This window comes from Gopherus flavomarginatus, chromosome 8 (genome assembly GCF_025201925.1).
Source record: "Gopherus flavomarginatus isolate rGopFla2 chromosome 8, rGopFla2.mat.asm, whole genome shotgun sequence".
Taxonomy (NCBI): Eukaryota; Metazoa; Chordata; order Testudines; family Testudinidae; genus Gopherus; species Gopherus flavomarginatus.
This window is the reverse complement of record NC_066624.1, coordinates 93,366,244-93,394,218: the sequence shown is the minus strand read 5'-3', so window position 1 is coordinate 93,394,218 and position 27,975 is coordinate 93,366,244. Positions and strand designations below refer to the sequence as shown.

At 39.9% G+C, this 27,975-nt stretch overlaps 1 protein-coding gene across 1 annotated transcript; it reads right to left on the bottom strand.

Annotated features, from left to right (window-relative positions):
- OTOL1 (otolin 1) lies at nt 1-26,677 on the bottom strand. The gene is made up of 7 exons (XM_050963727.1): nt 26,179-26,677; nt 23,212-24,092; nt 9,385-9,523; nt 8,124-8,495; nt 5,574-5,663; nt 3,283-3,354; nt 1-1,521 (listed from the first exon to the last, which is right to left on the bottom strand). Exons 1-7 carry the CDS (start codon nt 26,675-26,677, stop codon nt 623-625), a joined length of 2,952 nt encoding a protein of 983 aa, XP_050819684.1. The 3' UTR covers nt 1-622.
- Between the last annotated feature and the right edge of the window lie 1,298 nt (nt 26,678-27,975).

The window sequence follows — 27,975 nt, the reverse complement described above, 5'->3', positions numbered from 1 at the left end:
GAGTGATTATAATACAATCTCTAAATCAACCTTTTATTCCATGCATTACCACATATAAAGTAACACATAATACTGGTTTGACAGCAGACGTTTTTAAATCTATGAACATGATTTGAAGAAACCTAGTACTTGCAATTGTATCTGATTAATCTCTGAGTCAAATCCTACAATCGTTAGCTAAAATTTGAAACTCCAACTAAATTCGACACTGACTCCCATGGACATTTTGACTTGTAATTATTGCAAGATTTGGCCTTATCTGAATTAAACTAATATATTGACTTTCTCTGTGTAATTTTAACGATTTGATGATCTAGCCTGCGTCTGAAGTGTAAATAAAATCTCTTTGGGATCTATATCTTCCTGAATGCATTTCTGTAATATTTCCTTATATGATCATGAAAATTAGGCATCATCACAGAGGGTGGTTGCATCTTTTGGGGCTCTTTAGTTAAAATTAATCAGTTTATTACAAATATAAATATTTGTATAGAACGATTATGACATCTATTTCACTAAAGTGACACTTTCTTTCTCCTTCACCCTTCTCCCTCCACCCCCTACTGACAATCAGAGTGAAATAAATGTTTCGTTTCTTAGTAGTGTGTTTATTACCATATACTTATGCTAGGGTCTCAAAAATATCATCTGGATACAAAAGAAACCCTGTAAATATGCTGTCATCTTCAGCACTGACATAGATCCCATTCCAATCCCGTCCAACCTCCAACCAAACCTGATCCCCTGCATTTAATTTCAAAATGATCAGGAAAGATGCCTGGTCTATCTCTTGCCCATAAAGTGTTTCACGGGTTTTGACTATCTTCTTGTTTTGTGCCACAATGCTGATTCGAGCAGGCCGCCCTCTGATTGTCATGTGATAAGCAAAGACATACGCTCCAGGAATGCTGCAATTGAATTTGCCTGTAGAAGGGTTATAATCTTCCTGATCATTGTACAAAATCTTGTCAAATTTAATAGGGATATTTGGTGGAGGGAAAGGTTTTGACAAGCCAGCACTGAAAGCTGATCTTCGGACGTTTGAGTTATCACCCTTGGAGCCTTTGATACCTCTGGAGCCTTTCTTTCCACTAGCTCCTCGGGGCCCTTTACTACCAGGATTTCCCTTGGGCCCAAGAGGTCCCATCACACCAGCTGGTCCCAAGTCCCCTTTTTCACCCTTACTGCCTGGCTCACCCTTTTCTCCCTGTTTTCCATTCATCCCAGGAATACCCTCAACTCCAGTGTCTCCTTTGCTGCCTTTTTCCCCTTTTATTCCACCTTCCCCTTTTTCCCCCCTCTCTCCTCTCTCCCCTGGCTCCCCACAATGCCCCTTTTCCCCCAGGTCTCCCTTTTCCCCTTTATCTCCATTTTCCCCATCTAGCCCCTGTAAGCCCAGCTCTCCTTTGTCTCCCTTCTCTCCTTTGGTCCCATTCTCACAAGTGTCCCCCTTCACACCCTTCTGTCCCTTCATTCCAGGAAGGCCAGAGTTTCCTTTGTCTCCTTTAACTCCAGCTTCACCTAGAAAAAAAAAGATAGAAATAAAGAGCCACAAGAAAGAATAAAAACCATGCAGCACTACTAGCCTTGGGCTGGTCACTGTGCTAGGTAGGGGCTAGCAGAAGCAGATGTAAATGCCAAGTGGCTGGGACTAAAAAGAAGACTGCATGTTCCATTCTCAACGTTTTCTTTCTGTTTTCCTCTGGAGCGCAGTGAGTGAGTGGAGGGAGTAATTTGCATTGTGAGTGAAGGGGGAAGTGGATTTGGGAGAGGGGAGTCATCATGGGCTGAGTGGATTTAATAGGAACAAGTGGAACTGAGGTAAGAGGAGGCAGATGTTGAGAGGAGAGGTTAGAAAAGGGAAGAAGGAAGAGGAGTAAAGGGCTAAGAAGGCTTGGGAAGGAGATTAGAAAACAAGAGAGAATAGAAATAAAAGACGAGGACAGAGAGAGAGAGACTGGGAACGTGGAGAAGACCAAAGAGAATGCAACACTGGGTATGTGGGGAGGAAGCTGGCTTGATGGAAAAGAGAGAAGTAATGACATTAAAAACAGTTCCAAGGTATATGGCAAGAAAGAGAATGTGGAATCAAAGAAGAAAAAAAGGCAGAAATTGTTTTTTGAATGCATTTACCATAAAGTTGAGGGGCAACATACAATTGAAAACACTAAATCCACCATATTAAAAGCAATTGATAAAATACATGTATTCTAAACAGGGCAAGATTATCCAGTGCCATCTATATGCTGGTATGATCTGGCCTTAAAGCCATCTTAACCAAAGGAAGATTGCCCCAGTGTGAGGGTCATCCTCTGGTGGCATAGTGCTAGTGTAGAAACTCCTACACCACACACTCTCCTGGCTGTCAAGGCAGCAGAGAACAAAGGCTGTGGTTTCAAGAAAGCAGGTGGTCAGGACAACTTTACACTATGCTGATCCTTGGATTGTACCCCAAGACTCCTCTAATGCACCCCAAGATTCCTCTAATGCAGCCCACTGATGACACGCCTGCAGAGAGCAGAGTTTTAAACCACTTTTGCACACACATCCCTGTGTATTCTGTGCCATTGGGTTGCACCAGAGGATCTGATCTGTCTCTGATGAGATTTTTCCCACTATCTAAATATGGCTGAAAATATCACTGCCAGGTGTGAATTTTATCTCCAGCTCATAAAGTTACTTTTCACTGAAGAATAACTTTTCTTGCTTTCAGAATGCAACAGATTGCAACAAATCCCATCTCCAGTACATTTTCCAGGTGGAATATACTCCCCTACAGGAACTCTCTCTCTCTCTCTCTCTCTCTCTCTCTCTCTCTCTCTCTCAAACACACACACACACACACACACAGAGTCTCTCCCTTCCCCCTGCCCCCGCCCACTCCAAAAATTATTAGTTTGGTTGGTTGCTCAAAGATATTGCCTGGATGGTTTGCATCTGTCAGTTGGGCCCTGTTTCTATCATAAACTAGGACAAGCTAAAGTTTATAGTATCTACACACTTGAAATTAAATGATTGAAACTGCACCATAGGTAGACAGAAAGGTAGACAGATAAATAACATAATTCAGTAGGTAGACTGTGATCTAAATACTGAAGTCCACATTCAGTTCTTACTCACACACAGCTCCCACTGACTGTAGTGAGTTTTTCCTGAATGTGCACTGAATAAAAACTAAGTAGTGAAGTCCAGATTGGGAAAAAACAGATTAAATATTAGAAAACCAGATTAAAGAGGAAGATAGAGCAATGTTCTTGAGTACTCTGGTGTAGCCTTACGTACCTTGTTCTCCAGGTTTACCCGGATACCCTGGAATTCCATTTGTTCCTTGGTCACCATGTTCTCCTTTATCTCCTAAGACATTGTTACCATTAATATGCTGCTAGGTATATTATTTGCAGCAAAATATTCTTTATGCAGCATGGGGCTTACACCATGTGTGTGTCTGTCACTCTCTCTTCCGTACTAAAAATGAACTTAAAAAATGACAGTCCTAAGAAGGTTCTTTGGGACCCCTTAACTGAAAACTCCAAAACACCAGCACCCATCAAACTACCCATCGCGTTGTACTTACGTAGTTATCTGATCCATCTTAATGCCTAAGAAATAAGTAACCGTATAAAATCAGTAATGTTGGATAGGGAGGGCATTTACTGTCATTTAATGGCCTGATAGAGAAGCTGATAGCCACTAGACTCAGTATTGTCAGTCTAGTTTGACAGCCCTAGAAAGCATTAGGCAAGAGGGGACATCGTAGCAGAGGACATCAATTGAATCACACTCTGATGTCATTTTTTCCCCCTATTAAAACGTTCAAGTGTATTCAGTACTTATTGGCTTTAGCAAAGTATGATGCATGCAAATGCTGTGCAAGCAATCACTTATAGCTCTGCAAATACAATTCAGTCCGTGTGCGCTATTCTAGTACTGTGATGAACTGGGAAAGTTCTTAATGTTTTCTCTGAGTACTGTGTTGGTGCCTCAGTGTCCCCATGGCAGTTCTTAAGTATCTGGCAGAGCAAAGGGCCAGTGCACCTAAATGCCTGACACTCTGTCTCCTAGCAACTGATGGCCTGGGCCCCTCCTCTGCAAAGGTGCCAGCTGAAGGTGTTGGAGACAAAGGGATCAGGTGACCTCCTGGCCCGGGAAAGGAGCTGAGCAGGGAGGAGGGGCTGGGAGGGGTTGTGAGTCTGGAGCTGGCTGGGGTCAAGGGTGGAGGGCAGACCTGGGGGTCTGGCTCACTGCCCCCCAGAATGGACCCAGCCGAGGGGTCCAGTTCGCTGTATCTACAAGCTCTGTTTTAGACCCTGTTCCTGTCATCGAATAAACCTCTGTTTTACTGGCTGGCTGAGAGTCACGTCTGACTGCAAAGTGGGGGTGCAGAACCCGGTGGCTTCCCCAGGACCCCGCTGGGGTGGACTCGCTGTGGGAAGCGCACGGAGGGGCAGAGGATGCTAAATGCTCCAAGGAGAGACCCAGGAGGTGAAGCTGTGTGAGCTTCTTGCCCTGAACAAGTCTGCTCCAAGGGAGAGGAGGCTCCCCAAAGTCCTGACTGGCTTGGTGGGGAGCAGTTCCAGAGCATCGCCCAGGGACTCCGTGACAAGTACAATAAACCCTTTGGACAGAAACAGGCAATTGAGCTGAATTGTGTCCAGTATGTGGTAGTTTAGTGACATGCAAAGTGAGAACTCTGCGATGACCATCAAACTCATTTTCACTTGAGATTTGAACACAGGTTTCCAGGGCAAATGATTAATAGAACCAATAACCACACAGACAACCTCTTGATCAGAGGATGGCTTAGAAGAGGATAAACAACCTGACTGGGTATCTGTGGTTATTGCAAATATTCCGAATGGGGCCATGCTTGACTTTTTTCTCATTTTTGTATTGCATACAACTCTCTAAGTTTGTTTCATCACAGCAACAATCCCTGGGACAAGTGATTATTCAAGTGTAGGTGCTAAGTGTTTAGGGATCCTGAAAATCACACAGGTGAAAACAGAGAAGCATCGCTCTAAATAACAGTTAGTTTAGTGGACCAACTTTTTAAACATTTTAAAAATATGTTTTCTCCATGAGCAAGAAACTTCTAGGCCGTACTTAGAGTGATGCATGATAGCAGATTAACCACTGAGGGCCTGGTCCAAAGAATATTAAAGTGAATGGGAGTATTTGCATGAAGTTACAGCTAATGAACTACATTCTACTCTCTTGCTGGGTGCAGTCAATTTGGTCTGAGAGATTTAACTTTTAAAAGCTGCTTCTATGCCTGCCTGTTGCTTTCATGAAGATCTTTACTACACATGGGCATGACTCAAAGCCCACTGAGGTAGAACTCCAATGAGCTTTGGATCAGGCTTTTGTGAATATCCATTTTTATTTTGTGCTGTTATAAGCTATTAATTTTCAGTATTACAGGCCATGGGAATTACAAGGTATTAATTTGTACCAAGACGTTTCAATTGCTTTAGAAAATAATTTCTCCTACAATTTTGCTATATTGGACTGAAAAACATATGAGCAAAAAAAAATCACATGTGCTTTTGAAATGAGCAGCTACTGTTCCTCACCCTTGTCTCCTTTGAAGCCCTTTGGGCCTTGAAGTCCAGGAATTCCTGGTAGGCCCTGAGGGCCAGCATCTCCCATCTCTCCTTTAGGACCTGGAAAATGAGCATTTGAAAATTCATTAGACAATGGAACTCTATCTTCATAGTGACTGAAAAGGATGAACTTTATAAAGTGATCTATGAATGTTAGTTAGGTAATAAGCCACAAATGATTGGGGGTGCCACATACTGATGGGTGCTTTGTGAAAACAGCGAAGAACTGAGTATTTTCCTTTGCGTCATGGGAGTGATACAAAAGAAGCGGAGCAGGGCTCAGGACTGAGTCATATTTCCTTCACAGATGAAAAACACTGCAATTGTTCAAAGCCAATTAGGGACTTTAGTCATACAGCTGAAATTAATGGGAACTGTGTGGCTAAACGCTCTCGTCAGCTATGAAAATCCCAATTTATATTTCCTTCTATATCTATTGACTGGTTCATGGACCTTTGTCTTTCACCTGGTGCATAAATCCCCATGCCATCTTTAAGACCTTAATTTTTGAGTTTGGAGGTCTCTTAGCTAGAAAAAGTTGAAAAATAGCTTTCAACTGCTATACAGCTATAGAAGCCCAAACGCATGGATTACATCCTAATTTGTGTGTCCAGTATTTAAATGCACCTGAAGACATCCTATATCTAATTAACTCCACCCTTTCTTTTTTTTTTTAAACTGCAAATTCAAGTATGGTTATCGGGCAGATCAGATCCACACATTGTCAGAAACATTAGAAAGACAAGCAAGCAAGATACTCAGTGGTTTAATTTTACAATAAGCTTTAAAAACTTGGGCTAGCTCATGCACATCTGGCCTTGTTCGTTGTCACAATACAAACAACTTGACATGAGCTTTTCTTCCATCAGTCCTCGGGAGATGTATGCATAGAACTCCCTCTATAGCTAATACAATATTGTCCATTGTTAACAATGGGAGACTAGAGTCCCTTGAATACAGTATATTTAAAAAGCTCTAGGCATGATTCTACCACCCTTACTCAGATGAAAAGTATCTCTCTTCAAAAGTAGTGCTATTAAAATAAACGTGAATATTTCAGATTAAGGTCCTGCTCAATGTAAAGGTGTCAGAATCAGGCCCTATCTGGGTGTGTATTTTAATAATAAAAAGTAAGGTTACATAATATACAATATATTGGGTTACAAAATATATAGCTCTTATAAAATATTTATAGGGTACTTATAGAGACTCCGTTGAGCAAATTAATCATATTTAAAATGCGGCGCCTTTATTGTCTTTTGCATTTAACTTCCCTGTTTCCAATAAAAGGTCAGGGATTTTATTATTAATTATTATATAACCCTGTAGAAAAACACAAAACTACTTTCAGGTAGCTTGAAGGGTCACAAAACCATGCTAAAAGGAATATGTAAAACAATCTGCAACTACTAGAAGACTGTAAACACAAAAGTGCAGGGAGAGGAAATGTCTGTGGGGTTCCATGAGGACATGACAAGGACTAAAGGGATCAACATGAGCAAAGGGAACTTCAGACTGAATATCAGGAACATTTTCCTGGCTACTAAATCATATTTTCCTGTAGAGTAGTCTCCTAAGAGGTGGTAAAAGTCTCACTGCTTGGCAGATGTAAAGTCAGACTGCAGACACCATGGAAGAAAATATTGCATCTGCTAGTGGAGGGATTGGGTAGACTATCAGGTTTTATCTCTTTTAAAATCTATGCTCTAAGAGTCTGACAAACCAGGGAAATAAGGAAAATTAAAATTGGGGGGGAAGGTTAAAGCTTTTTGGGGTGATCTGTCCTTCTCCGAATGGCCACTCTTTCTCTTTTCAAATCCCAGGTACAACTCCATTATAAAGCAATAAAGATGATGTAAGTACAACAGTCCTTAGTCTTAGTGCACTTTTGTATAGTCTGTCTGTTATCGATTGTAAGCTACCCTCAGTGCAAGGACATTGTTTTCTTCTGTGGGTTGCCTGGTGCCCAGTTGCTCTATTAACACTCAGTTAACACAGTTAAAGAAAATAATAGAACATAATAATCATACCCTTCTCTCTGTAACAACATCATATATGAAGTGTAATATTGTACAGTTTTCTGGGATTTCTAAAATACAAAGGGAGAGAGAGGCTGAGGAATATGGAGTATTGTCCAGGAGTTTGTGTGCAACAGTAACTCTGATTCTCCTTAGTTTTGAGTGCAAACCTGAGACCTTGTAGGTCCTCTATATGCAGAACACTGCTTTTAACTGGAGTTCCATATGTGAGGGACTTACAGAGCTGGGCCCTAGGTTACCATTGTTTTAATGTAGCATTTAAGAATAATTAGATTTCTATCTGATATTATATGTAATACGAATCCATTATGGCCAGTCCGAGCTGGTATAAATCACCATAGCATGATGTTCCAGCCTGCATGAGAATTTATTCAAGAATTAATAAAACTGGAGAATGATTGCCACTTTCTACTTAGTTCATATGCTACAGCTGACACTGCCTCTTGAGAAATGAATAACGATAATAATTGCTTTCCCCTACCTGGCAGTCCATGCTCTCCTGGTTCCCCTTTCTCACCTGGCACAGGGGTACAGCAATCACAGCAATTAAAAAAGAAATCAGCTGTGTCAAGAGTAAAATTTTCAAAAGGAAACAGAGTGGTGGCCGTTCTGAAGGCCGGGTTCAGCGAGGATAACTCCACTGGCATTTCGCTTGTTTCCGATATTTCTGTGAACGGACTTTCTTCAGAGGGTGGCACAATGGATGTATCAAAGCCATCAGTGACCTCCATCTCTGGAGCCTTTATCTGAGTAAACTTTTCAGCCAGGGTAGCTTTCGCCTCTGTGCGTACAGTGGCAGCAATAAGTATAATGAAGGTGGCGCTGTGCCAAGGTAAACGCCACATTTTTGTAGCTGAAAGAAAAGATTAATGCAATTATAAAGCATTGCAGCAGGTTTCTGGTATTAGCAATTTCCCTGTAAGGTTCACTTGTTTTGCATCCGTTATTGCTTTTCCTGCACTTCTCACCGTTAACCTTTTCTTTTTAAATCGAAGAGAAGCAGCTTAATGTATGAACAGCAAAGAGTAAAAATGCAAAAATGCAATTTTTATCAGTTAAGCAGGTTTCTTTATTAAAAACAGCTCACAGCTCTGATCTTGTCAGTTGATCTATGAGGAGAGGCCCTTGTATTTGTACAGAGCCCCATTGATTTCAGTGGGGGCCCTATGCAGCTACAGTGGCCCTCTACCTAGGCCAATTTCTCAGATTGGCATTGAGTGACATGTGGAAAGCAAAAGAAGTTAAGAGTTCCTGCTGTGCAACCTTGCATTTTATAATGAGTAGGTATGTTCCTGTTGTAAAGAGACACAAAAAGACAGTACTGCTAGCTGACCAGCTCTTGGCAATAGTTCCAGAAAACTCAGAGGTTTCAAGTGGGACACACTGGGAGGAGGTAGGCTTTGCCCTAATGCAAGAATTATATTTGTAACACATAAAGAAAGCATAAATGCCACAAAGTTAGAGAGGGAAATCTTTGATGTCCTGTTAGACACTTTCTATGCCTCTCTAATTTGAAAAGTTTACAGAAGGTTTTTACATCTCATTATTTTTCTGCTTAGCAACCTAACTGAAGCAATTAGAACACAGTGAAATATCAGTAATTTGAAACTAGCAAAACCAGTCCTTTCTGCTTGAAATCTAGAGTGGTCACACTAACAAAGCTAATGCTGCTTCAAAAGATTCTTCCAGAATGAGATATTCTATATTTAAAATGAGGAATATTGTCTGTGGATAGCACGTACCAGTAGCAACTCCCCACCAGATGTCAAGTGGCATAAAGCTGGCGTAATGCAGTACAGAACCAGGTCCTCTAAGTGTGACCATGGCTACCAGTGTTGCCAACTCTGACAACATTCGGCACCTGTCATAGAATCCCAGTTCCTGGTATCAAGAGATAGCATGAGAATGTTGGCTTTTTAAGTATGTTTTCTAGCCTTTGTTGTGGAGAAAAGCCTGCAGGCAAGAATGAGTTGGTAGTAATGGTTTCAGGGCAAGAAGCTGAAGCCTGGCAGATATTTCATCACAGCTGGAGGTAGCTGGGCCCCAGCTCCCTGTAAAGGAAAGAGAGAGATGCTGGCAGAGCTAGGGAGCTGCAAGAGGAGAGGAGGAAATATATGCAAAAGCTCAAGTAGATCTGAAATTGTGACTTACCCCTGAAATGCTGACTCTCCTAGATGAATAAATATATTTTACTCTTTTAACTCCAATTGCAAACAGTTTTTGGCTTGAATAAGTTTACCACTAAAGCCATTGCATTCATGGGGGCTTCTGTATCTCCGCAGGTTGCTGGATAAAACAGCCTCCTTCAGATAACCAAAATGAGAAAGACAAATGGAAAAAGAAGCGAACACGCAAGAACTCTGCTTTTGTGTTATCTGCACACTTTGGACCAATTCTCTTCCCAATTATACTAGTGTCCCAATGACTTCAATGTGGGTTATATAAGCATACACGAAAGCAGAAATTGCCTCTTGGCTTTTTGTCTGTAGAAGATAAATCCACATATTTACAAAGGACTCATGGGTACTCCCTTCCTCCAAACATCAAGTCTGATTCTGCAAAACACCATCATTTGAGTTGGGACTGTTCCAGTTGAATTCCCTGGGATTCCAATAGGACTATTCTTGTCAATGGGGGTTTTCAAGATCTAACCCATAAACCCCTTCCCAAGTGGAGCGAAACAATGAGCTTGACCCCCAATTCTCTCTGCAGCTTTTCCTGGATGTAATAACGCCGCAATATGTCTTATAAAGCTTGAGAAACATCTGGTGCAAGGGATGGACAATCAAGACCATGCAGGATGGCTCCAAGAATACAGAAAAGCCAGATTCTGAAATGTGTGATGTACTGAAATGATTAGAGAGAATTCAGTAATGACTTCAGAGTCAAGAACAATTACCCACTTTGAAAGGCTTTGCTTTAAAGGAATAAGTGGAAACAAAATTACACCCTAAGTATTTCAAGCTGTCTGAAGTAAATATTTCAAAAAAGGTAAGATTTTCCAATTACATAATCTATCTTGGTCTAAATTTTCATCTTTGTTTCCTTATCTTTCATACAGCTAATTGCTTAAACAAAGAAAGGGAGCCTAAATAGCAGGGTTGCAAACATTTTCAGAGTGTGGACCACATTTCAAAAGATGGATGGTCTTGTGGACTTCTGCTTTCCTTCCTTTCAACAATTGTGTTGACTACCTCACATCCAATTGGTTAATATGAAGACTATCTCCCCTCTTGCAAACTAATTTTATAACATTGCAGTGGCAACTACAGCAGTTCCTTACACTAAAAGCTAACACTAGGAAAGTGTTTACATATTTTTGCTATCCTCAGTAACATAAGGAGTTCTGTCTACAGAAAATTCTGATGAAAACAAAATCAAAATTCATTTTTGTCTAAATTTTCCATGGAAAATTATAATTTTCAGCAAATATTTGAAAACTGAATAGTTCAGCTGAAAACTAAAATATTTCAATATAAAAATGCTGTGTGGTACTTTATGGGAATTGTAGTTAAGGTGCCTCATGCTCCCATTCTCTTCTACAGGCTGGGCTCCCTGGTCAGACTACAATGCCCATGATTCACCCTCATGTCCCCCTCTGGGGAGCGGATGCTCTGCATCATAGGAGTACCTGTCAACAGTGCATCATAGGACCTGTAGTTCAACTGGAGAATCTGGCCCATACAGAACAATGGAGACACGAAACAACCGAACTATAATTGCCATAAAGCATGGCAGCAGCATCTCTAAATTTTGGTTTTCAGATAGACTCTTTCTGTTTGTAGGTGTTTGGTATTTTTACAAAAAAAAATCCAGACAGCAGACACTTTTCATGAAAAAATTCATTTAATCAAAATCCCAATTTTCCATCAAAAAATAGTTTAGACAGAATGTTTTCAACCAGCCTTACTGTTTAGGTTGACAGGCTGTCTCACCCTTCCACTTGTTCTGTTTCTCTAGCTGCAAACCAGGAGAAGAACCAGCATCATGTATGCAGTTAGTGCCAGATCACCAGGCATCTGACAACAACCGTTTAGGAGCTTCTGGCCTATGTGATGCAATTCATGCAGAAACCCTAAACCAATTACATTTCAATATTATATTAAGGACAAGAAAGAGACTTTGGGTCTCGCTCTAAGGACTAGTGTGTAGCTGTACTGCCCCAGGAGCGGACAAGGAAGGAATTGTGAATTAGACTCCGTTCCTTCCTTGGTTCCTATTTGTTCCAGAATGGCAGTAATCTGTTGCTGGTTTAGGTGCGCTGGCTGGCATGTGGGCAGGTGGACATCAGAGCCAAAGCTCCACCCATGCCCCACTCTGCCTGCCCACCTGGTCTAGTGAAGGATTAATAGACACAGTACCCTGTGTGTCACCCTCAGAGGTTTAGTAGGGAAGGATTCTTACTCCACCCTTACTTACCTGAGTGTTGTCTAAAAAGAGAAAACTGACTAGATAATGAAATGCTCAGAATGTTTATTTGGTGCAGTGAGTAAAATTCATATTATCTGATCATGCAGCCATGGCTAGCGTGCATACCTCAAGGGGCAGTCACTGACTAACGTGTGAGTATGACCTGATCTGACAAGGTACCCTAAAACTCACATAACTTCAGCACAACTTGGGGCCACTCTTCACCTTACAGAAGGCGCTCTGCAGCTCCCGGCCCACAGTCACTCTTTCAAAACTTGCTCTGATCATCCCAGGGGAAATAACCTAGAACTGCAGAGCATAAGTACGTCTTAGTGCCCATCTAGTCACAATGCAGTGAGAGGCTTTTGAGCCAAGAGGCTGATAATAATATATTTACCTCAAAGCAGCAGGTTCAGCACCAGCCAAGAACAGAACAGAGAGAGACTGTTTCTAAGATGTTAGCAACAGATTAATGCAAGATGTGAAAGGTCATCAGCCACGTCCTTTTTCAGGATATCTTTGCTACTTTATACTCTGAATGACTAAGAACAATCCATGGCTTTGTACAGAGCACTGTAACTCAGGCAATTAGCAAAGTAATGGCTTGTGTGCTTCATTAGAGCAGAACGTCAATTTAAACACCTGGCAGGATGCTCTGGAAAACCCATAACTTACAAATGGTACAAATCTGCAACCGGAACAGCAAAACAATAGCAATTTACACTGTCAGGTTACTCCTAGGAGCTAGCAAGCAGAACACCACAGTAGTATCTGAATTGTCAGTTCATTTCTGTGCACATTATAGAATCATATATAAAACATGCAAAATAGTATCTGTAGGGTCTAGCTTCATCCCAAAAAAGTGAAGAAATACCACGTCATTTGGTGACAGTCTGTCTCTTAGGCATGTTCTCTTGGGAACACAAAGGCTACAATGTACATAAAGCATAAAGCATTTATTTTAATTTTTAATTCCATGACTTTTTTTCAAGTTAGACATTGGATAATGTTTAATGTAGTTATTAAAACGCAAAGAGCAAGAGCTATTATAATAAAGATTAAAAACACCTAGCAGGAAATCCTGGTCCCCTGAAACCAGTGGCAAAACTCCCATTGATTTCAGTGGGGCAGGTTTTCACCCCATAGCATGTCGGAAGGTATATAAACCTTCATGCTTCAGGGCAAAGCCAACTTCTAAATATTGGACATTAGGAAGAAACTTTAACTTAGATGAGTTTTTTCCATAACTGCCTAAAGCAGAATTTCCTACATCTTCCTCTGAAGCAGCTGGTTCTGTCCACTGTCAGAGACAGGATACGGGGCTAGCTGGACCATGGAACCGATCCACCATGGCAATTTCTGCTTTCCTATAAAATGTCGGAAGTAGTTGAGCTTTATTTTTATTTCTTATTTAAAAATCTGAATGGCATGAAATATATTTAATTCATTGCCAAAATAGCTTAATTATGCCAAGTTGCTAAATTGTAGCCTAATTATCTTTAGGGAAAAAAAATATTTTTCAAATCAAAATCATTTGAGAGTTTGACAGGTACAAAGAGCTTCTGCGACTATTTCTAAACACAGAGATTCTGTACATTTAAGTGGCCAAATTCAAATGAATGGGTTTACATGATAGTATAACATAATAAAATGAATACAAATAAAATAAATTGCCTAGATGCTCTGAGCTTGTATATGTTTCAGCTAGTGGTGAATTTTAAAGTCCGAGTTTTACACTCTTGAAAATAGGGCTGATGATTAGACTGCTGAACCCTGTATTACAGTGGGCAAAGGTGTTACTAAAATAAAGACTTTAATATATGTAAATACATTTTAATAAATGTGAAATTGTTCATTTTTCATTCTATTAGATTTCTTTCCAATTGCTCTAAAATTATTCACTCTAATATACTCACTTGACGTTTATAGTTCACAATAGACCCAAACTGAGAGCAATTATTCTTCACTGTAATGATGTCAAGTTTAGTACATCTATTCTTTATTGGGTTTAAATGTCCATGAAATGTTAGCATATGTCTCACGGCTGTACACTTGTAATGCAACTGTGCTATTGTTTTTGTCCCTGAATAACTGAATTCAGATAGTCTAGTTCACAACAGAAGTTTATCCACAACCAAAAGACTTTAAATAATGGGCAGATGGCTGTGTTTCTTTGCTGTTTGAATAACATTTTGCGCTTTTATTCTGGGGGTGGGGGAGTAGACCAGTCTTCTCACAATTACACAGTCATTAAATACACTAAGATTTTTTGAGACAAATTATACCAACTGTACCTTTTAAACTCCACAATTTCATTGCAAAAGCCATACTGAAGATAAAGTGAAGCAATGTTTGTTATTGCCTACCTTATGAATGTTTCCTTTATCAGGAATACCCGCCCAGGATGGCACATTGGAAAAGCCAATCTTATTCTCAATCAGGTAGTAATCTGTTTTATTTCTTTAATTACTTTTATTGTAACCAATGAGATGGGGCACTGTGACAGAGAGGAAGTGGGATTGGTGAATTCTCCTCAAAGTAACTAGAATGACACTGAAATTTGAGGAAATGCAAATGTTGCCCGCAGGCTGGGACACTGCTCTTCAGCTGACCCTTTTCTGGCTGCTCTCCAGGCCCCCTACTACCAGCCTGCCGAGCATAAAGGATTCTCCTTGCACAGCAGTGCTTTTCAGTGATTTCAGAGGATGCTTGCACAATCCTTTGTGCTACTCCAGGCAGATAGGAATTTATGGCATGCTATTTGCTACACCCCAGGGTCAGATGAGAAGAGCAGAAGGGAAGAAATACTTTGAGATTGTTCATGATGAGCTGCGTGACAGATGCAACAACACTCCTCACTCAAGTCCCAGGTGAAAACCTGGCTGCATTGAAGTCAATGTGAATTTTATCATTCACTTCAGCGAGACGAGGATTTCATCCTCAGGATTTAACAGTCACTGAGATTTTCTAGTTAGGTATATGTAGGGTTTTGCAAATTAAGAGAATGGTCTTGTTTATCTTAACCCCACCATCTTTCAGTGTCTACAGGAAAGGTGAAGAAAGAAACTGTAGTGTGGATGTGGGTGTAAGAAAGCCAGTGAGAATAAGGCAAAAATTTCACATTTCCTAATGTGTTGGCAAGTCTGGGCTGGTGAAATGTGTCAGATTGACATCTCTAGAGTATGAAGTACGCATCACAAAACAGGTGCGGCCCAGGCAGGTCTTTTTCCTAGTATCCAGTGGCTAACCCAGGAGGCTACTGAAATCATGAAACCTGGGTTCTATTCCTGACATTCCCACAGACTAGTTGTATGACCTTGAGCATGTCACTCCACCTCTTTGTGCATCAGTGTCCATAGACAGTAATTATACGTACCCTACTTTGTAAAGTGCTCTGAGATCTAGAGAGAAGTGTTCTATAAATGCTAACCAAGTTATGTGCTTTTGCCCTTAGCAAGAGGGATCACCTCTAGGGATGGAATGGTAGTATAGTTTTCACTCTTTGTCTCTTTCCTGTACATATACAAGCCAGAAATATATTTCCAACATCCAAATTGTGTAGAAGATCCATAGATAACTGTCATAAACAGGGCCTCTAAGTCTACTGTAATATTTAGAAAGCGTCATTTACAGCAGAAGCAACTTAAATGTTAATATTTGCCAATTGTCGTCATGTAGCAACTGCAAATATATTGTTAAGTATTTAGCAAAACTGTGTATCTCAGCTACCACTGTATACTTAGCAAACGGCAACTACTATAAATGCATTCACTTGAATACTTTTATGTTTGATTCTGGATAGATTCCAATTCCTGAAACTATTTGTTTTAGTTGAATTAGCTTGGATTTCTCATACAGTACTATCCTCAGAGGGGTTTTTTTAGATGGGGACTTGTGAGTTGTTTTTGTTTCTTTTGGTTTGCTTTGCTTTTTGCCTTTAATCACCTGAGCCTTCTGACTTTCATTCTGATAGAAGAAATTTCATTTGTTTCTTGGTACATGTTATGTTCCATCAGAATCATTTTACTTTGGAGCAGTTTGGAAAAATTTAACTTGTGTTTTTGTACTGGGATAAATTATTAGATACTTTTGGTCTAACAATGTATGGAAAATGTAATATGCAGTATATTCACTTTGGATTCCTTCTTGTACCCTCCTTAGTTTCTTCAGTTCTTATATTCACATATATTTCTACTTTCTCTCTGTAACCAATTTTCATCTATTTTTAGCAAAGTCAATGATTCTAATATAATCATTTTCCTGCTTAAGACTTTTTCATGATTTTCTCCAATAACACTTGTCAAGCTGACAAAAAAGAATACCAATTACAATAGCAATATATTTTATTGATTTAGGGCCCAATTTCTCTGTTGCAATAGGAAGGGGATTGAATGTCAAGTCAAACTGAGTGAAGTGTGTAGACAATATTTGATTGTAAAAATATGTATTTTTGGTCATGTCAGAACTCACATTTCTCCTTTATCATCAACTTCCAGGGCTCGAACCTGCTCCCTTTGTATTAGCTGAACATTTTGGCATTCACCAGGAGTAGGTTTGGGCCACCAATATTTGCAGAGAAAATTAGTTTTGAATTGGTTTAACGATGTTTAATTCCTTTTTGTTTTTCCCTCTCCAAACCCAATATGCTATTACAAAGAGTGGTTTCCCTTTCCCTTAACACATTTTGGTGCTCTCGTTGTTTTAAATTTTGGAAACTGCATAGTTCACCGATCATGTTTGTTCATTTTAAAAGGGAGCTAAAGGTGGTGCCTCACTGATATTATACAGCATTCTGCCTTTAAGTAAAGACAAGACAGACTTAGAGCAATGGAGGGTTCAGTGTGACTAGGCCAGGAGACTTGATGTTGGAAACAAACTCTGGCAGCAAGAATTGTTAGTTTCTCAGCAATGCTTTTCAACTGAAAAAGTCAGACTGATAAGAGGTGTAATTAACAGCCAGGATCCGAAAGGTTATTTCTTTTCTCATGATGTTTAGATTGCATGTGATTCACTGTTTTCCATAAATACACAACTAAAATTCATATAATTTTACATGCTAATTTTCGTATTTTATTTGAACGTTCTCTCTTATCCTCATTGCCAAAGCCAAAAAGTCAGCTGCTGATCAGGCACCTGTTCTGAAAATAAAATGATGGTAGTGAGGAAAACCTCACCAGCATACAACGAATACAGGGCATGGAACACTGAATAATTGCCCTGTTCTGTTCAGTCCCTCTGACGCATCTGGTACTAGCCACAATCAGAAGACAGGATACTGGGCTAGATGGACCATTGATCTGACCAGTATAGCATTCTTATGTTCTTTTTACCCTTTGTAGCAGCTGATGCCTTTCATCATTGCTTCTAGCAAAGGAAATTAAGCAGCCAGAGCAACACACTCTTTCACAACTATTGTGCAAACCACGGGTCTAATTCTGTTATGCTTATTCACCCCGAGCATTACCAATCACTGGGGAAAATTCACCCTTCCCACATTAAAAATTGTGAGAGAATACTTTTTTACAAGTAAATTCTCATGTGAATTCCCAAGTGAAGATTACTCCACGTTGTCCCATCAGACCAATCCCATGGGATCCATCCAGAAGCCCTCATCCCCTGCTTCTGCACCAGCTGTCCACTCCACAAACTTTCTAGCTGCATGGTTCTATTGGAGTCACTCTACACCAGGGCATAGTGGCTTCTGGGGATCCTCAGTGGAGCCATAGCCTTGAAATGTAATACCATTATCAGGTAAGATCTGCAGTACTGGCCGGGATGGCATGAGGATGTTCTGCCTACCCTCCAAGCCTGTGTGGTGTATTAAAAATTGTGTTAAAATTACAAGCTATCATTTTACATTTAGAAGAGGTTTCCTAGTCCTGCTTACAGACTAGGGAGTTCAGTAGGGAAGTGTACAATCTGGGTTTTGTACAATCAGTCTGAAAAAAGCCAGCCTAGAGCAAGGCCAGTTTTATTATGGAAGTTGAGTTAGGGAGCAGCCTGTTTTGTCTCAATGTGTTGATGGGTGATGGTGTTTTTTTCTTGTGTGTAAGGATTCTGGATTCTAAGAAATAAATTTGTGTTATATTACAACCTTCCAAAAATCGTAGCTTATGTTAACACCTGCACCCTCCTATCCCCAGTCCACATGGATAGGACTCCAGGAGGTCTAGATGGTATGGTGCCAAAAAAGTGGCTGAGATCCACAACAGAGTGGAATGAGGTGATCTGCAATCTGGCCCACTGGTACAGCCCTGAAATAAAGAACTACTCAATATCAGTATGGGTGGTGGGATATTGTGTCTAAATTTTTATCTGTAGCATTAGCTCTTTGTATTTTTGTCCAGGGAGCATAGCAGGCTAACAGAGGGTATGTCTCCACAGCAAAGAAAATCCTGCAGCTGGCCCATGCCAGCTGACTCAAGCTGACAGAACTCAGGCTACTGGGGTGTTTCATTGCTGTGTAGACTTCTGGCTTGGGCTGGAACCCAGGCTCTAGGACCCGACAGGGGTCCTCATCCTGGTGAAAATAAAACCAGAAATTAATTTCATTTACTGATTCAGCATTTACTGTGTTACAGTACATTGAAAATTCAGTTTGGCCATTGGACAAGAAAGAATGAGTTTGTTTCAGACCTTCTTAAAGTTAACAATCAATTCTCCTTTGATAAAAGCTGCTGGAACAGTAATCTTCCTCTATCTATTTGTAATTTAAACATTACCTTTTCTCTCCCCAACACTCACACTGTATGAATTTTAGCAATATAAAAAGCGCAGCACATTATTAAATATACCAAACCATATTGATTCATCAGTTTTTCAGATGATGTCTGAAAATCTTTGATGTCAAAAAGGAGTTTTGCTGTAAAATCCACTCTTAGCCCACACATCCTGACAATATCACAGAATAACCACCAGGAGTGACACTAAAAGTTAATGCTTACTAAGCTGAAAATAGGACTAAGATCCTCAACCCAACAAGGTCAGTTCATTTTTAATAGTATTGGTTTGTGTATCCATTAATCAGTCCCAATTCTGCATATTTTAAATTGAAATTCAAAATATTTAAAACCTGACGAGAAAAAAAGGTGTATGTGAACTGTAGACAAGCTGCATCGTTTCACAGGGGATTAGGCCTTCATAAAGGGATATATTCTGTTCTCAGTAACACTGTTGTAAATCCAGAATAACTCTGCTTAAGTGATTTTTGAAGGTAACTGATTTACACCAGTATAACAGAGCAAAATTTGGCCCAGAGTCTGCAACATTTTGCGATCTTTACATTCTACTTTTTTTGCTATTAAGTTTTTAGACTCTTGCTCTGCTTACGGACAGCAGTGGACAGGAAGAGGATTGACAACATACTATGGGTCCGATCCTGCCAACTCTCACACGCCTCCTGAGAGTTGCTGAGCACGCTCAACTTTCATGGAAGCCAACAGGCAGGAAGACCTCAGCCCCTGACAGAATGAGATACAATGGTACCTGGAAAGTTTGTAATTTCTTGTTTTGCCAAGTATTTCTCATTAAGCACAATGATACATTTCCTGGATTAAGGAAGAAAATTACTTGTGTTAATACAGCCCCATTCTACAACTGGAAGCCAAATAAAATATAACAGATACAAAAAAAAAATACAGTGTGGATACAAAAAGGGTAATTTGCACATGTAATTTGAAATGAAATTGTGTGCATTAGTTTAATCAACTGTATTACAATTACAACGAGTATTTGGGTCAAAACATTTAATTGTTTCTTGAATGCTGCCAAAGTTACTCGTGTGTTTTAAATGTCTTGGAAAAGGCTAGTTTCAGCTGCTGACTCATTTCTTTCTGCTTCCTTTAAAAAAAAATTACTTAGTTTAAATAACCTTACAGTGTCAGTGTCTAATGGAAGGCAGGAGTTATAATTGTTTCTATTGTTTAACAGCTCAGCATTGTAACATCCTATGTATAAGAGTGTGACAGTAAGCCCTTTCAGAACCTTTTATGTATTATTGGGAAGGGGCTGCACAGTACAATAGTCATAAGAGGTTGCTTTGTCTATTCCAGCCTGAGCTGCACCAGTTAATCTCTATTCTGTGAATTATCATGGACCATATCTTACAATCCTTATTCTTGCAAGTAGTCCCACTAATATCAATGGCTCAAACCAACCACCAACACCTGGATTTTGGATGGGCTCTGATCCTCTAGATGTGGTCAGAGCATGACGCAAAAGGCAAGATATCTTCCCCTGGTTTGATGATCATGTTGGGGCTGAGGCAGATGGGCATCCAGATGCTTAGAATGAGGCGTTGTGTGCATGCCCAGAGGCAGAAACATAGGTGCTTAGGGAACTTTTACCACAACACCAAGTGAGTTCAGGTACCTACAGCATTATGCGGCAGATGAGCATGGGTTTTGAAGATCTCAGCAGTGCCTAAATCCGGGGTTTAGGCACCTAAATTCCTTTGTGGATGTGGGTCAGTGGGACTGCTTATATCAGTAGAAGATAGCAGCATCAGGCCTACACCGGAGAACTTGTGTAGCTCCCGACTGAACAGATGTGACATCAGGGAACGGCTATCAAATTGGTTGTAATAAAATCCTTATGTTGATTTCAAATCAGAACCTTCCAGAAGGAAAATAATTTATTCAACAGTGCAACTTTTTAAATCAAGATTATTGCCACTTACAATGCTACCTTTGTATTCACCAAAGCTACTCTTCCCTGGTTTCCAGTTTAATGTCCTATTTATGCATGTTAAGGTTAGAGCATTATCTTTGCTACAAAGACAGCTTCAATTTCTTGTTGGTATTTGCTTAAATGACTTGAATGCTGTCTGTGTGGGAGCTGAAAGACTATTACCTGGTTCTGTGACAATTTCAGGTGCGTCGGTGAATGGGAGATTTTCTCAGTAAGTCGACTGCACATTACCAACAGCAACTGATATGATGCAAAACTCAGAATGTGTCTTTGTTTTCACGCTAAGCAGTAATTATTGAATTTTAGGCACAGTTTGGAGAGCACAGAGGCTGAGCATGTAAATTAATGTTTATCTTCATTTACATCACTTTCTTTATTAATATAATTTAGAATTCACATTTAACTGATATAAATGATGCATGCAGGCCATGAAATGCCTTAAAGTATATGCCCAAAGACATTGGTAGAATCATGCATTTCCACAGGGATAAGCTGAGATTTGTAAAGCTGACTAGGAGATTTAGGCACACAATTCCTATTTAAATGAGTGGTAGATTTGTGGCTAAATTGCCTATTCATCTTTGAAAAAATCTCAACCTATGCTTCTGTTTAATCACAAATATCCCAATGAAGAGACCTTTGTGAAGGAAACTAAAGCTACTGCAAAACAAGAAACAAATAACTTTTTCTTATTTTATCTAGTATGAAAAGAAATGGGGTTTTTTAGCTAGTTGTGTGGCTCAGTAAGAATCCAAGGCAGAACAAAAGAATTCAAACTACTGTTTATTTGCACAGCTAAATAAAGGTCAAATAATGTGCACAAGGTTATGCCTAAGTAACATTAAGAGCCACTCTGCATTACTTCCAGCCCCTAAGAGCTTTTGGTGCATCAGGAAATCAGGATCAGGTTAAAAGATTGTGACAGACCAATAAAAGCAAAGAAACACAAACCTAAAGGCAAAATCAGCTCTTTGCGAGCCCTAATACGCAAGCTGTCCACCCTGCTTGACTTTCAGATAGGAAGAGAGAAAGAGGGACATCCCTAGTAATTCCCAATTCTCCCTCTCCCTCCACCGGCAGATTTTTTTTCAGAGGTGTTTGGGGATGGTTGAACTTGAACAAAGTTTTCTGGATGCTCTTTCTTCCACTACAACTTCACATCTAACTCCTGTTAGTAGACTCATGGGGGTAACTGATGCCTTTCAGGCTGAGAGGAAAGGGCAGGACATATGTTGCTGCCGGAGGCAGGGAACATAACTATCGGGGCTATTCACAGTACTAACCACTATGCCAAGGAGGAGCTGTTTGCAAGATCAGGCCTATGGATGGCATTTTGAAACAGATTTGAACAGTTTGAATATATTTGGTATTAATGCCAGCAGCCAGATCACGAAAGGAGATACAGAAGGTTCCTCTAGAAGTGGTTTCACTTCTACTTGTTCCCTAAATGTAAAAAATGAAATTGGAAAATTTCATTTACAGGCACAAAGACAGACAAAAAAAACTAGCACAAAAAATAGGAAAAAAAGCTGAATAACTGAGCATCACAGAAAATAGGCTAGGATTTTTGTTAAAATGAATTAAACAAGAAGGTTGCTAAATGGACAAACATCAAGAAACAAGTAAATCCAGAAAGATAAAAAATTGAAAGGAAAATAGGCAATGAATTGAAATAACAACGAAAACAAAAAAAAGATATTGAATGGAGAGCTGGGTGGTTAATTGTTTTCTGCAGAAAATTTTGAAATATTTTCATTTTTTTCAAAATTTCCCACAAAAATGTATTCATTTTTGATAGAAAACCCAATTTCAGTTTTCACAGACTGAAACATTTTCTGTTTTTCTGCCTTCCCCCCACACACACTTTTTCCTTTCACATACTCTTTTCCAGAGGCAATGTCACAAAAAAGTTTTCTCTTTTACATTGAAAAACTAAAACATTTTGACGAAATGAAAATTTTCTGCTAAAATCTTTGATTAGAAAAAATACTCATTTGGACCAGCTCTCTGTGCACTCTTTCTCCCACTACCGTCCATATTATAGTATAGTATCTTTTAAGAATCTGATCCTAGATTCTGTGATTGTAAACGTCTTGGGGCAGGGACCAGTGCCTTTAAATTTCTGCAAAATGTACAGGACACATTTTGATGCTACATAAAGAATTCACAACAGTGATAATAATGCCCTTGCTGAGGTAGAAGAAAAAGAAATTACACCCATTCATAGATTCCATAAACAGAATTTGAAGTTAAATGAAATAGAGTGAAGTGTACAAATATGTAAATATTACAAACGAGCAATTTGTCTTTGTGATCTGAGTTGACACTGTCAATAATCAGCAGTTTATAATCACAGCATATGTGCCTTATCCTGCGGAGTGCTGGATGTCCCCTGATCCTATGTTTAAGTACTGCAGGAACCACATCTACAGTATTTTATATGATTTTGAAATTTTCTAGTCAGGGAATACCAGAAAACCTGAAAATACAGAATCAGTGGTTTCATCAGCTATCAGGCCATTTTGAGATGCATTCAAAATCTGGAGCCAAACTTTATCATCTTCATTAAGATGAATAAATATAGATCCAGAAACCTGACACACATTATATGCAGCTTGTTTGACAGGTCTTACACTGGACATTTGTAGAATTATTTTACCATTGTGGAAAAGTGCACCCCTCAGTGATTTGCTGGAAACACTCATGTGGTAACTGAAAGAGTAGATACCTCCAGTGCTGGCTACAAACACACCTGACTCCACATTATATGCTTCATTTTCATTAAGGAAAATTTTATCAAATCTCACTGGAGACCCTGGTGGTGGGAAGCTATTTCTTTTTTGAAGACCAACAGAGAAAGCTGTGATGTCACTTTCTTTGCAATCTCCCTTCTGTCCTTTTTCTCCTTTTCGTCCTGGAAGTCCAGATGGCCCATGTTTTCCAGGATGACCCGTTTTTCCATGAACCCCAGGATGTCCTTTAAGACCTGGAGCCCCCTGGACTCCTGGTGGCCCTGCATACCCCTTTGGCCCCCTCTTACCTGTTTGCCCTCTTTCTCCTCCATGCCCTTTTTCTCCAGGACTCCCACTCGGTCCAACATCACCTTTTGGACCCAATTTTCCACACTCTCCTTTATCTCCTTTAAGTCCTTGAGGACCTCTAGAACCAGTGCATCCAGCATCACCTTTATTGCTGTTTGGACAGGAAGAAGACCAACCTTGTTCTCCTTTCTGACCAGGAGGCCCTGGTTTACCTAGATCACCTTTGGATCCTTGATTACCCTTTTCTCCCTTTAGTCCTTGTTGTCCAGTTTCTCCCAAGGGCCCTCGTACTCCTTTTTTCCCTGGGTTACCTATAAAGAAAACAGTTGTATTTCAAATATTACCATCCTATATATGCTCTTTATCAAGTGTGAAATGTCCCAAACAAACATAAAATTCCATATCAGAATGTTCACTTGACATTTGCATTTTATAATGGTAATTCTAGACTATGTGATTATAGAAAGCTAAGCTGTAAATTTCCTATGTGAAAAATTACCCATTTGATATATTTTACAATAGACAAATATTTAAAAGAATGAAAAGTCTTATCATCTCATGCTATTTGTCATTTGTACATTATCCCACCTTTTAAAAAAAATACAAAAAAAATTTCGTTAGATTAAGGACATAATTTTAAAAATATATGTGTTTCATCTGAAGATGAAATTTAAATTATGTAATTTAGAAATGGGTCAAAGTTCAAATCTGGATCTAAACTTCTTCAAAATTTAAGCACGCTGGATCCAGAGGTGTGGTTTGGAGCCACCTCTAGTCTGATGTTAAGGTTTCATGCTACACAGTGAACTATAGCGTTTAGGAGCAGTCATCATGCCATCTCAAAAGAATACATAATAGTGGTGCTACTTGAAGAGCTACACAATTAAAGATGGTCAGCTGTTCCATTCTGAAATCATTTGCAGGCTTTAATGACCTATATAGGATTTAAATCAAGGCTAAGGGGCCTGATCCTCTAAAGTAGGGGTCGGCAACCTTTCAGAAGTGGTGTGCCGAGTCTTCATTTATTCACTCTGATTTAAGGTTTCACGTGCCAGTAATACATTTGAACGTTTTTAGAAGGTCTCTTTCTATAAGTCTATGATATATAACTAAACTGTTGTTGTATATAAAGTAAATAAGACTTTTAAAATGTTTAAGAAGCTTCATTTAAAATTAAATTAAAATGCAGAGCCCCCTGGACTGGTGGCCAGGACCCGGGCAGTGTGAGTGCCACTGAGAATCAGCTCGCGTGCCGCCTTTGGCGCACATGCCATAGGTTGCCTACCCCTGCTCTAGAGGCTTACACACATTAGTAGCTCTAAACATTACCTACTTATGGGATGACACATATGAGTAAATGTTTGTAAATTTTTAGAGCCTGGTCTTGCAAACATAGGCTCATCCTTGATTTTTCTTTTTAATACAACATTCGAAAAATGTGGTATATTGTGGTGACAAAAAAGTTACATTAAACAAGTTTTTTTAGAAAAAAAATTATTTAGAAAAGAAATTACTGTTCATGTGGAGTAATCTTTAAATACAATTCCAAAAGGTTTCTTGTTGGCTGCAATAAGGATAAATCCTCTCATTTTTTATCCTATTGTAATTTGTTTATCAAGGGGAGAACAGAACCAGTACAAAAACTGCACTGATACAAAATAATATGCCCCGATATTATCCTGTATTATGCCTAAAATTTTCTAAATTTACTTAATGGCACCTTAGTTGCTCCTAAATGTGGATTTATTACACGTGTTAAAGTGTAATTGCTAGAAAGGTCCAAAAGCTACAATTTAGTAACTCCCTAAATGCTTGTTTACATGAAAGATTATAAACGCTTCATGATAGCCATTTCAGTCTATTGAATCAATAGCTCTAGTCTTGAAGAATCCCTAAATACATGTTTAAAGTATCAGTAAATTGTGTTTATTTATACATCAGGTAGCAATGATTCCAAATGAACCATTATGACTCATCATGCTGAATCTCAAATACTTTAGAAAGGTTTGTACTTTTCTTAGCTACCATTAACAATGCTAGATGTGCTATAAACTACCACATGCGCACATACATGTGATCAGTGACACTATGAGTTGTGACACAAAAAAGCCAGTGCAATCAGGATAGTCCTCAGCTTGTTCGAAGGTGTCTATTCAGGTACAGCGAGAATAGCAAATTAGCTGCACATAACGTGATACAGTGGCTAGGCACAACAGGACAAGGCAGGTTTTGTTTTGTTTACATTCTGTAGTTTCATGCGCAGTCAGTGCATAAGCAAGCACAGAATCCAGATTTGTAGTTGCTGAGTATTATACTGATGCATCTGCTTTTACCTAGGAAATAATTTAGCTCATTTGAAAAATGTAGCTGACCAAAGGCATTAAGTGATAAAATTACCTGGATCCCCTTTTTCACCCCGTTCTCCCTTTTGTCCTTCAGGCACAGGACTGTCACAGAAGCACTGTTTTCCTGCTGCACTACTGTTTTCCTTTGGTGTATTAATGGAGAAAGAAGTAAAGTGATCATCAAATACAATGCTTTCATTAGCACCAAGTAATGGGATTAAGATGGTATTGTTTTCCTCCTCTCCTCTAGGATCAATTGTTACTGAAAAAGTGTTCTCAGTGTTTGTGTTGGTAAATACTTCTGAACTAACTGGTTGTTTACGGCCAGTAGAAGTGGGCTTCAGCTCTTGAAGGTTAATGTTATTTTCCACTCCACCTGCCTCATTGTTAAAGAGAGAGGTTGCTGGGGGTGTTACAGCATGCTGGGAACTTACTTGAGTTCCAACATCTGCGACTGGATCGGTTTCATTTGTCCCCAGGTCTGGACCAGGGGGAACAGTAGATGCTTGTTTAGGATCTTCAGTTTCAGCAGCACCATTGAGGGCATCCATTGTGAATAACTGGTTGGGAGCTAGACTGAAGATAGTTGTAGATGCCACAGGACACCAGACACTGCACAGCAGAGCCTGTGTCAGGAGTGTAGAAATCATTCCGGCAATAGTCAGAAAGCACACTGTAAAATAAAAGTGACCAAACTATAGCCATGCTCTTATGAAAGACAGAGGTCTGAATAGATAACCCTGAACACTCACATTAATAGGAACATACAGTATTTAAAATGACAGTCTGAGTGTATTTCAGTGAAGTAATTTGCACTCTTGAGTGCACTCCTGAGTCCTGCCATAGGGCCCAGTTATGTAGGATTTCATTTAGAGGCATAAAGGCTAAAATTTACATGTTTCTTATGTATTATAAGAAGACAAAAAGAGGGGGGACTTCTCTTTCACACATGCACACACACACACACACGTGTAATGTGAAGGGGACAGCTCAGAGAGAGAGAGAGGAGAGGGAAAGTGCTAGTGTAGTGTAATGGTATATGTCAGGGATCCCCAGCGCAGTGCCCGCGGGTGCCATGGAGCCCGCCGGGGCGTCTAAGTGCGCCCGCGTACTGGCCAACAGACGAGCAACTGCTGAAATGCCGCCAACAAGCTGCGTCATCCAGAGGTGTCACCACCCAAATGCCGCCGATTTTCAGTGGTATTTCAGCAGCTACACCTCTGGATGACGCTATTTGTCGGCGGTATTTCGGCAGCAACGCCTATTGACGTTGCCGCTTGTCGCCGGAATTTCGGCAGATGTTCATCCGCCGCCACAGTCCTCCGTGACTAGTTGTCTGGCACCCGCCAGACGAAAAATGTTGGGGACCACAGCTATATGCGGTGGTCTTCACACAGCACTGATCTAACATGGCTAATACCCACAAAGGCAGGAAAGAGTGGCTTCAGACCACTGCTCCCCCCTATCCAGAAGCAGTGAATGTACCCAGGTAACATAAAGTGTCTTGGAGCTTCTTTCCAATTTTGGAGTTAGAATCTCTTCAGCTTCCTGGGAGCCTATGTGGGTAGATTCGGAATGGGGCCCATAGACCGCAACAGGTAACCAAGTCTCAAAATAAAAATACTTAGCGTTTACAAAGCATTTCCACTCAAAGATCTCAAAGTACTTCATAGACATTCACAAATTAAGCTTCACAACCCCTCCTGTGAGGTTGGTGTGGCAACTTTTATTAGCCCCATTTTACAGATGGGGAAACTAAGACAAGTAAAGCACAGAGAGGCAAAGCATCATGTCCCAGTTACACAGCAGGACACTGTCAGAACCATGATTAGAACCCAGGTCTCTGGAG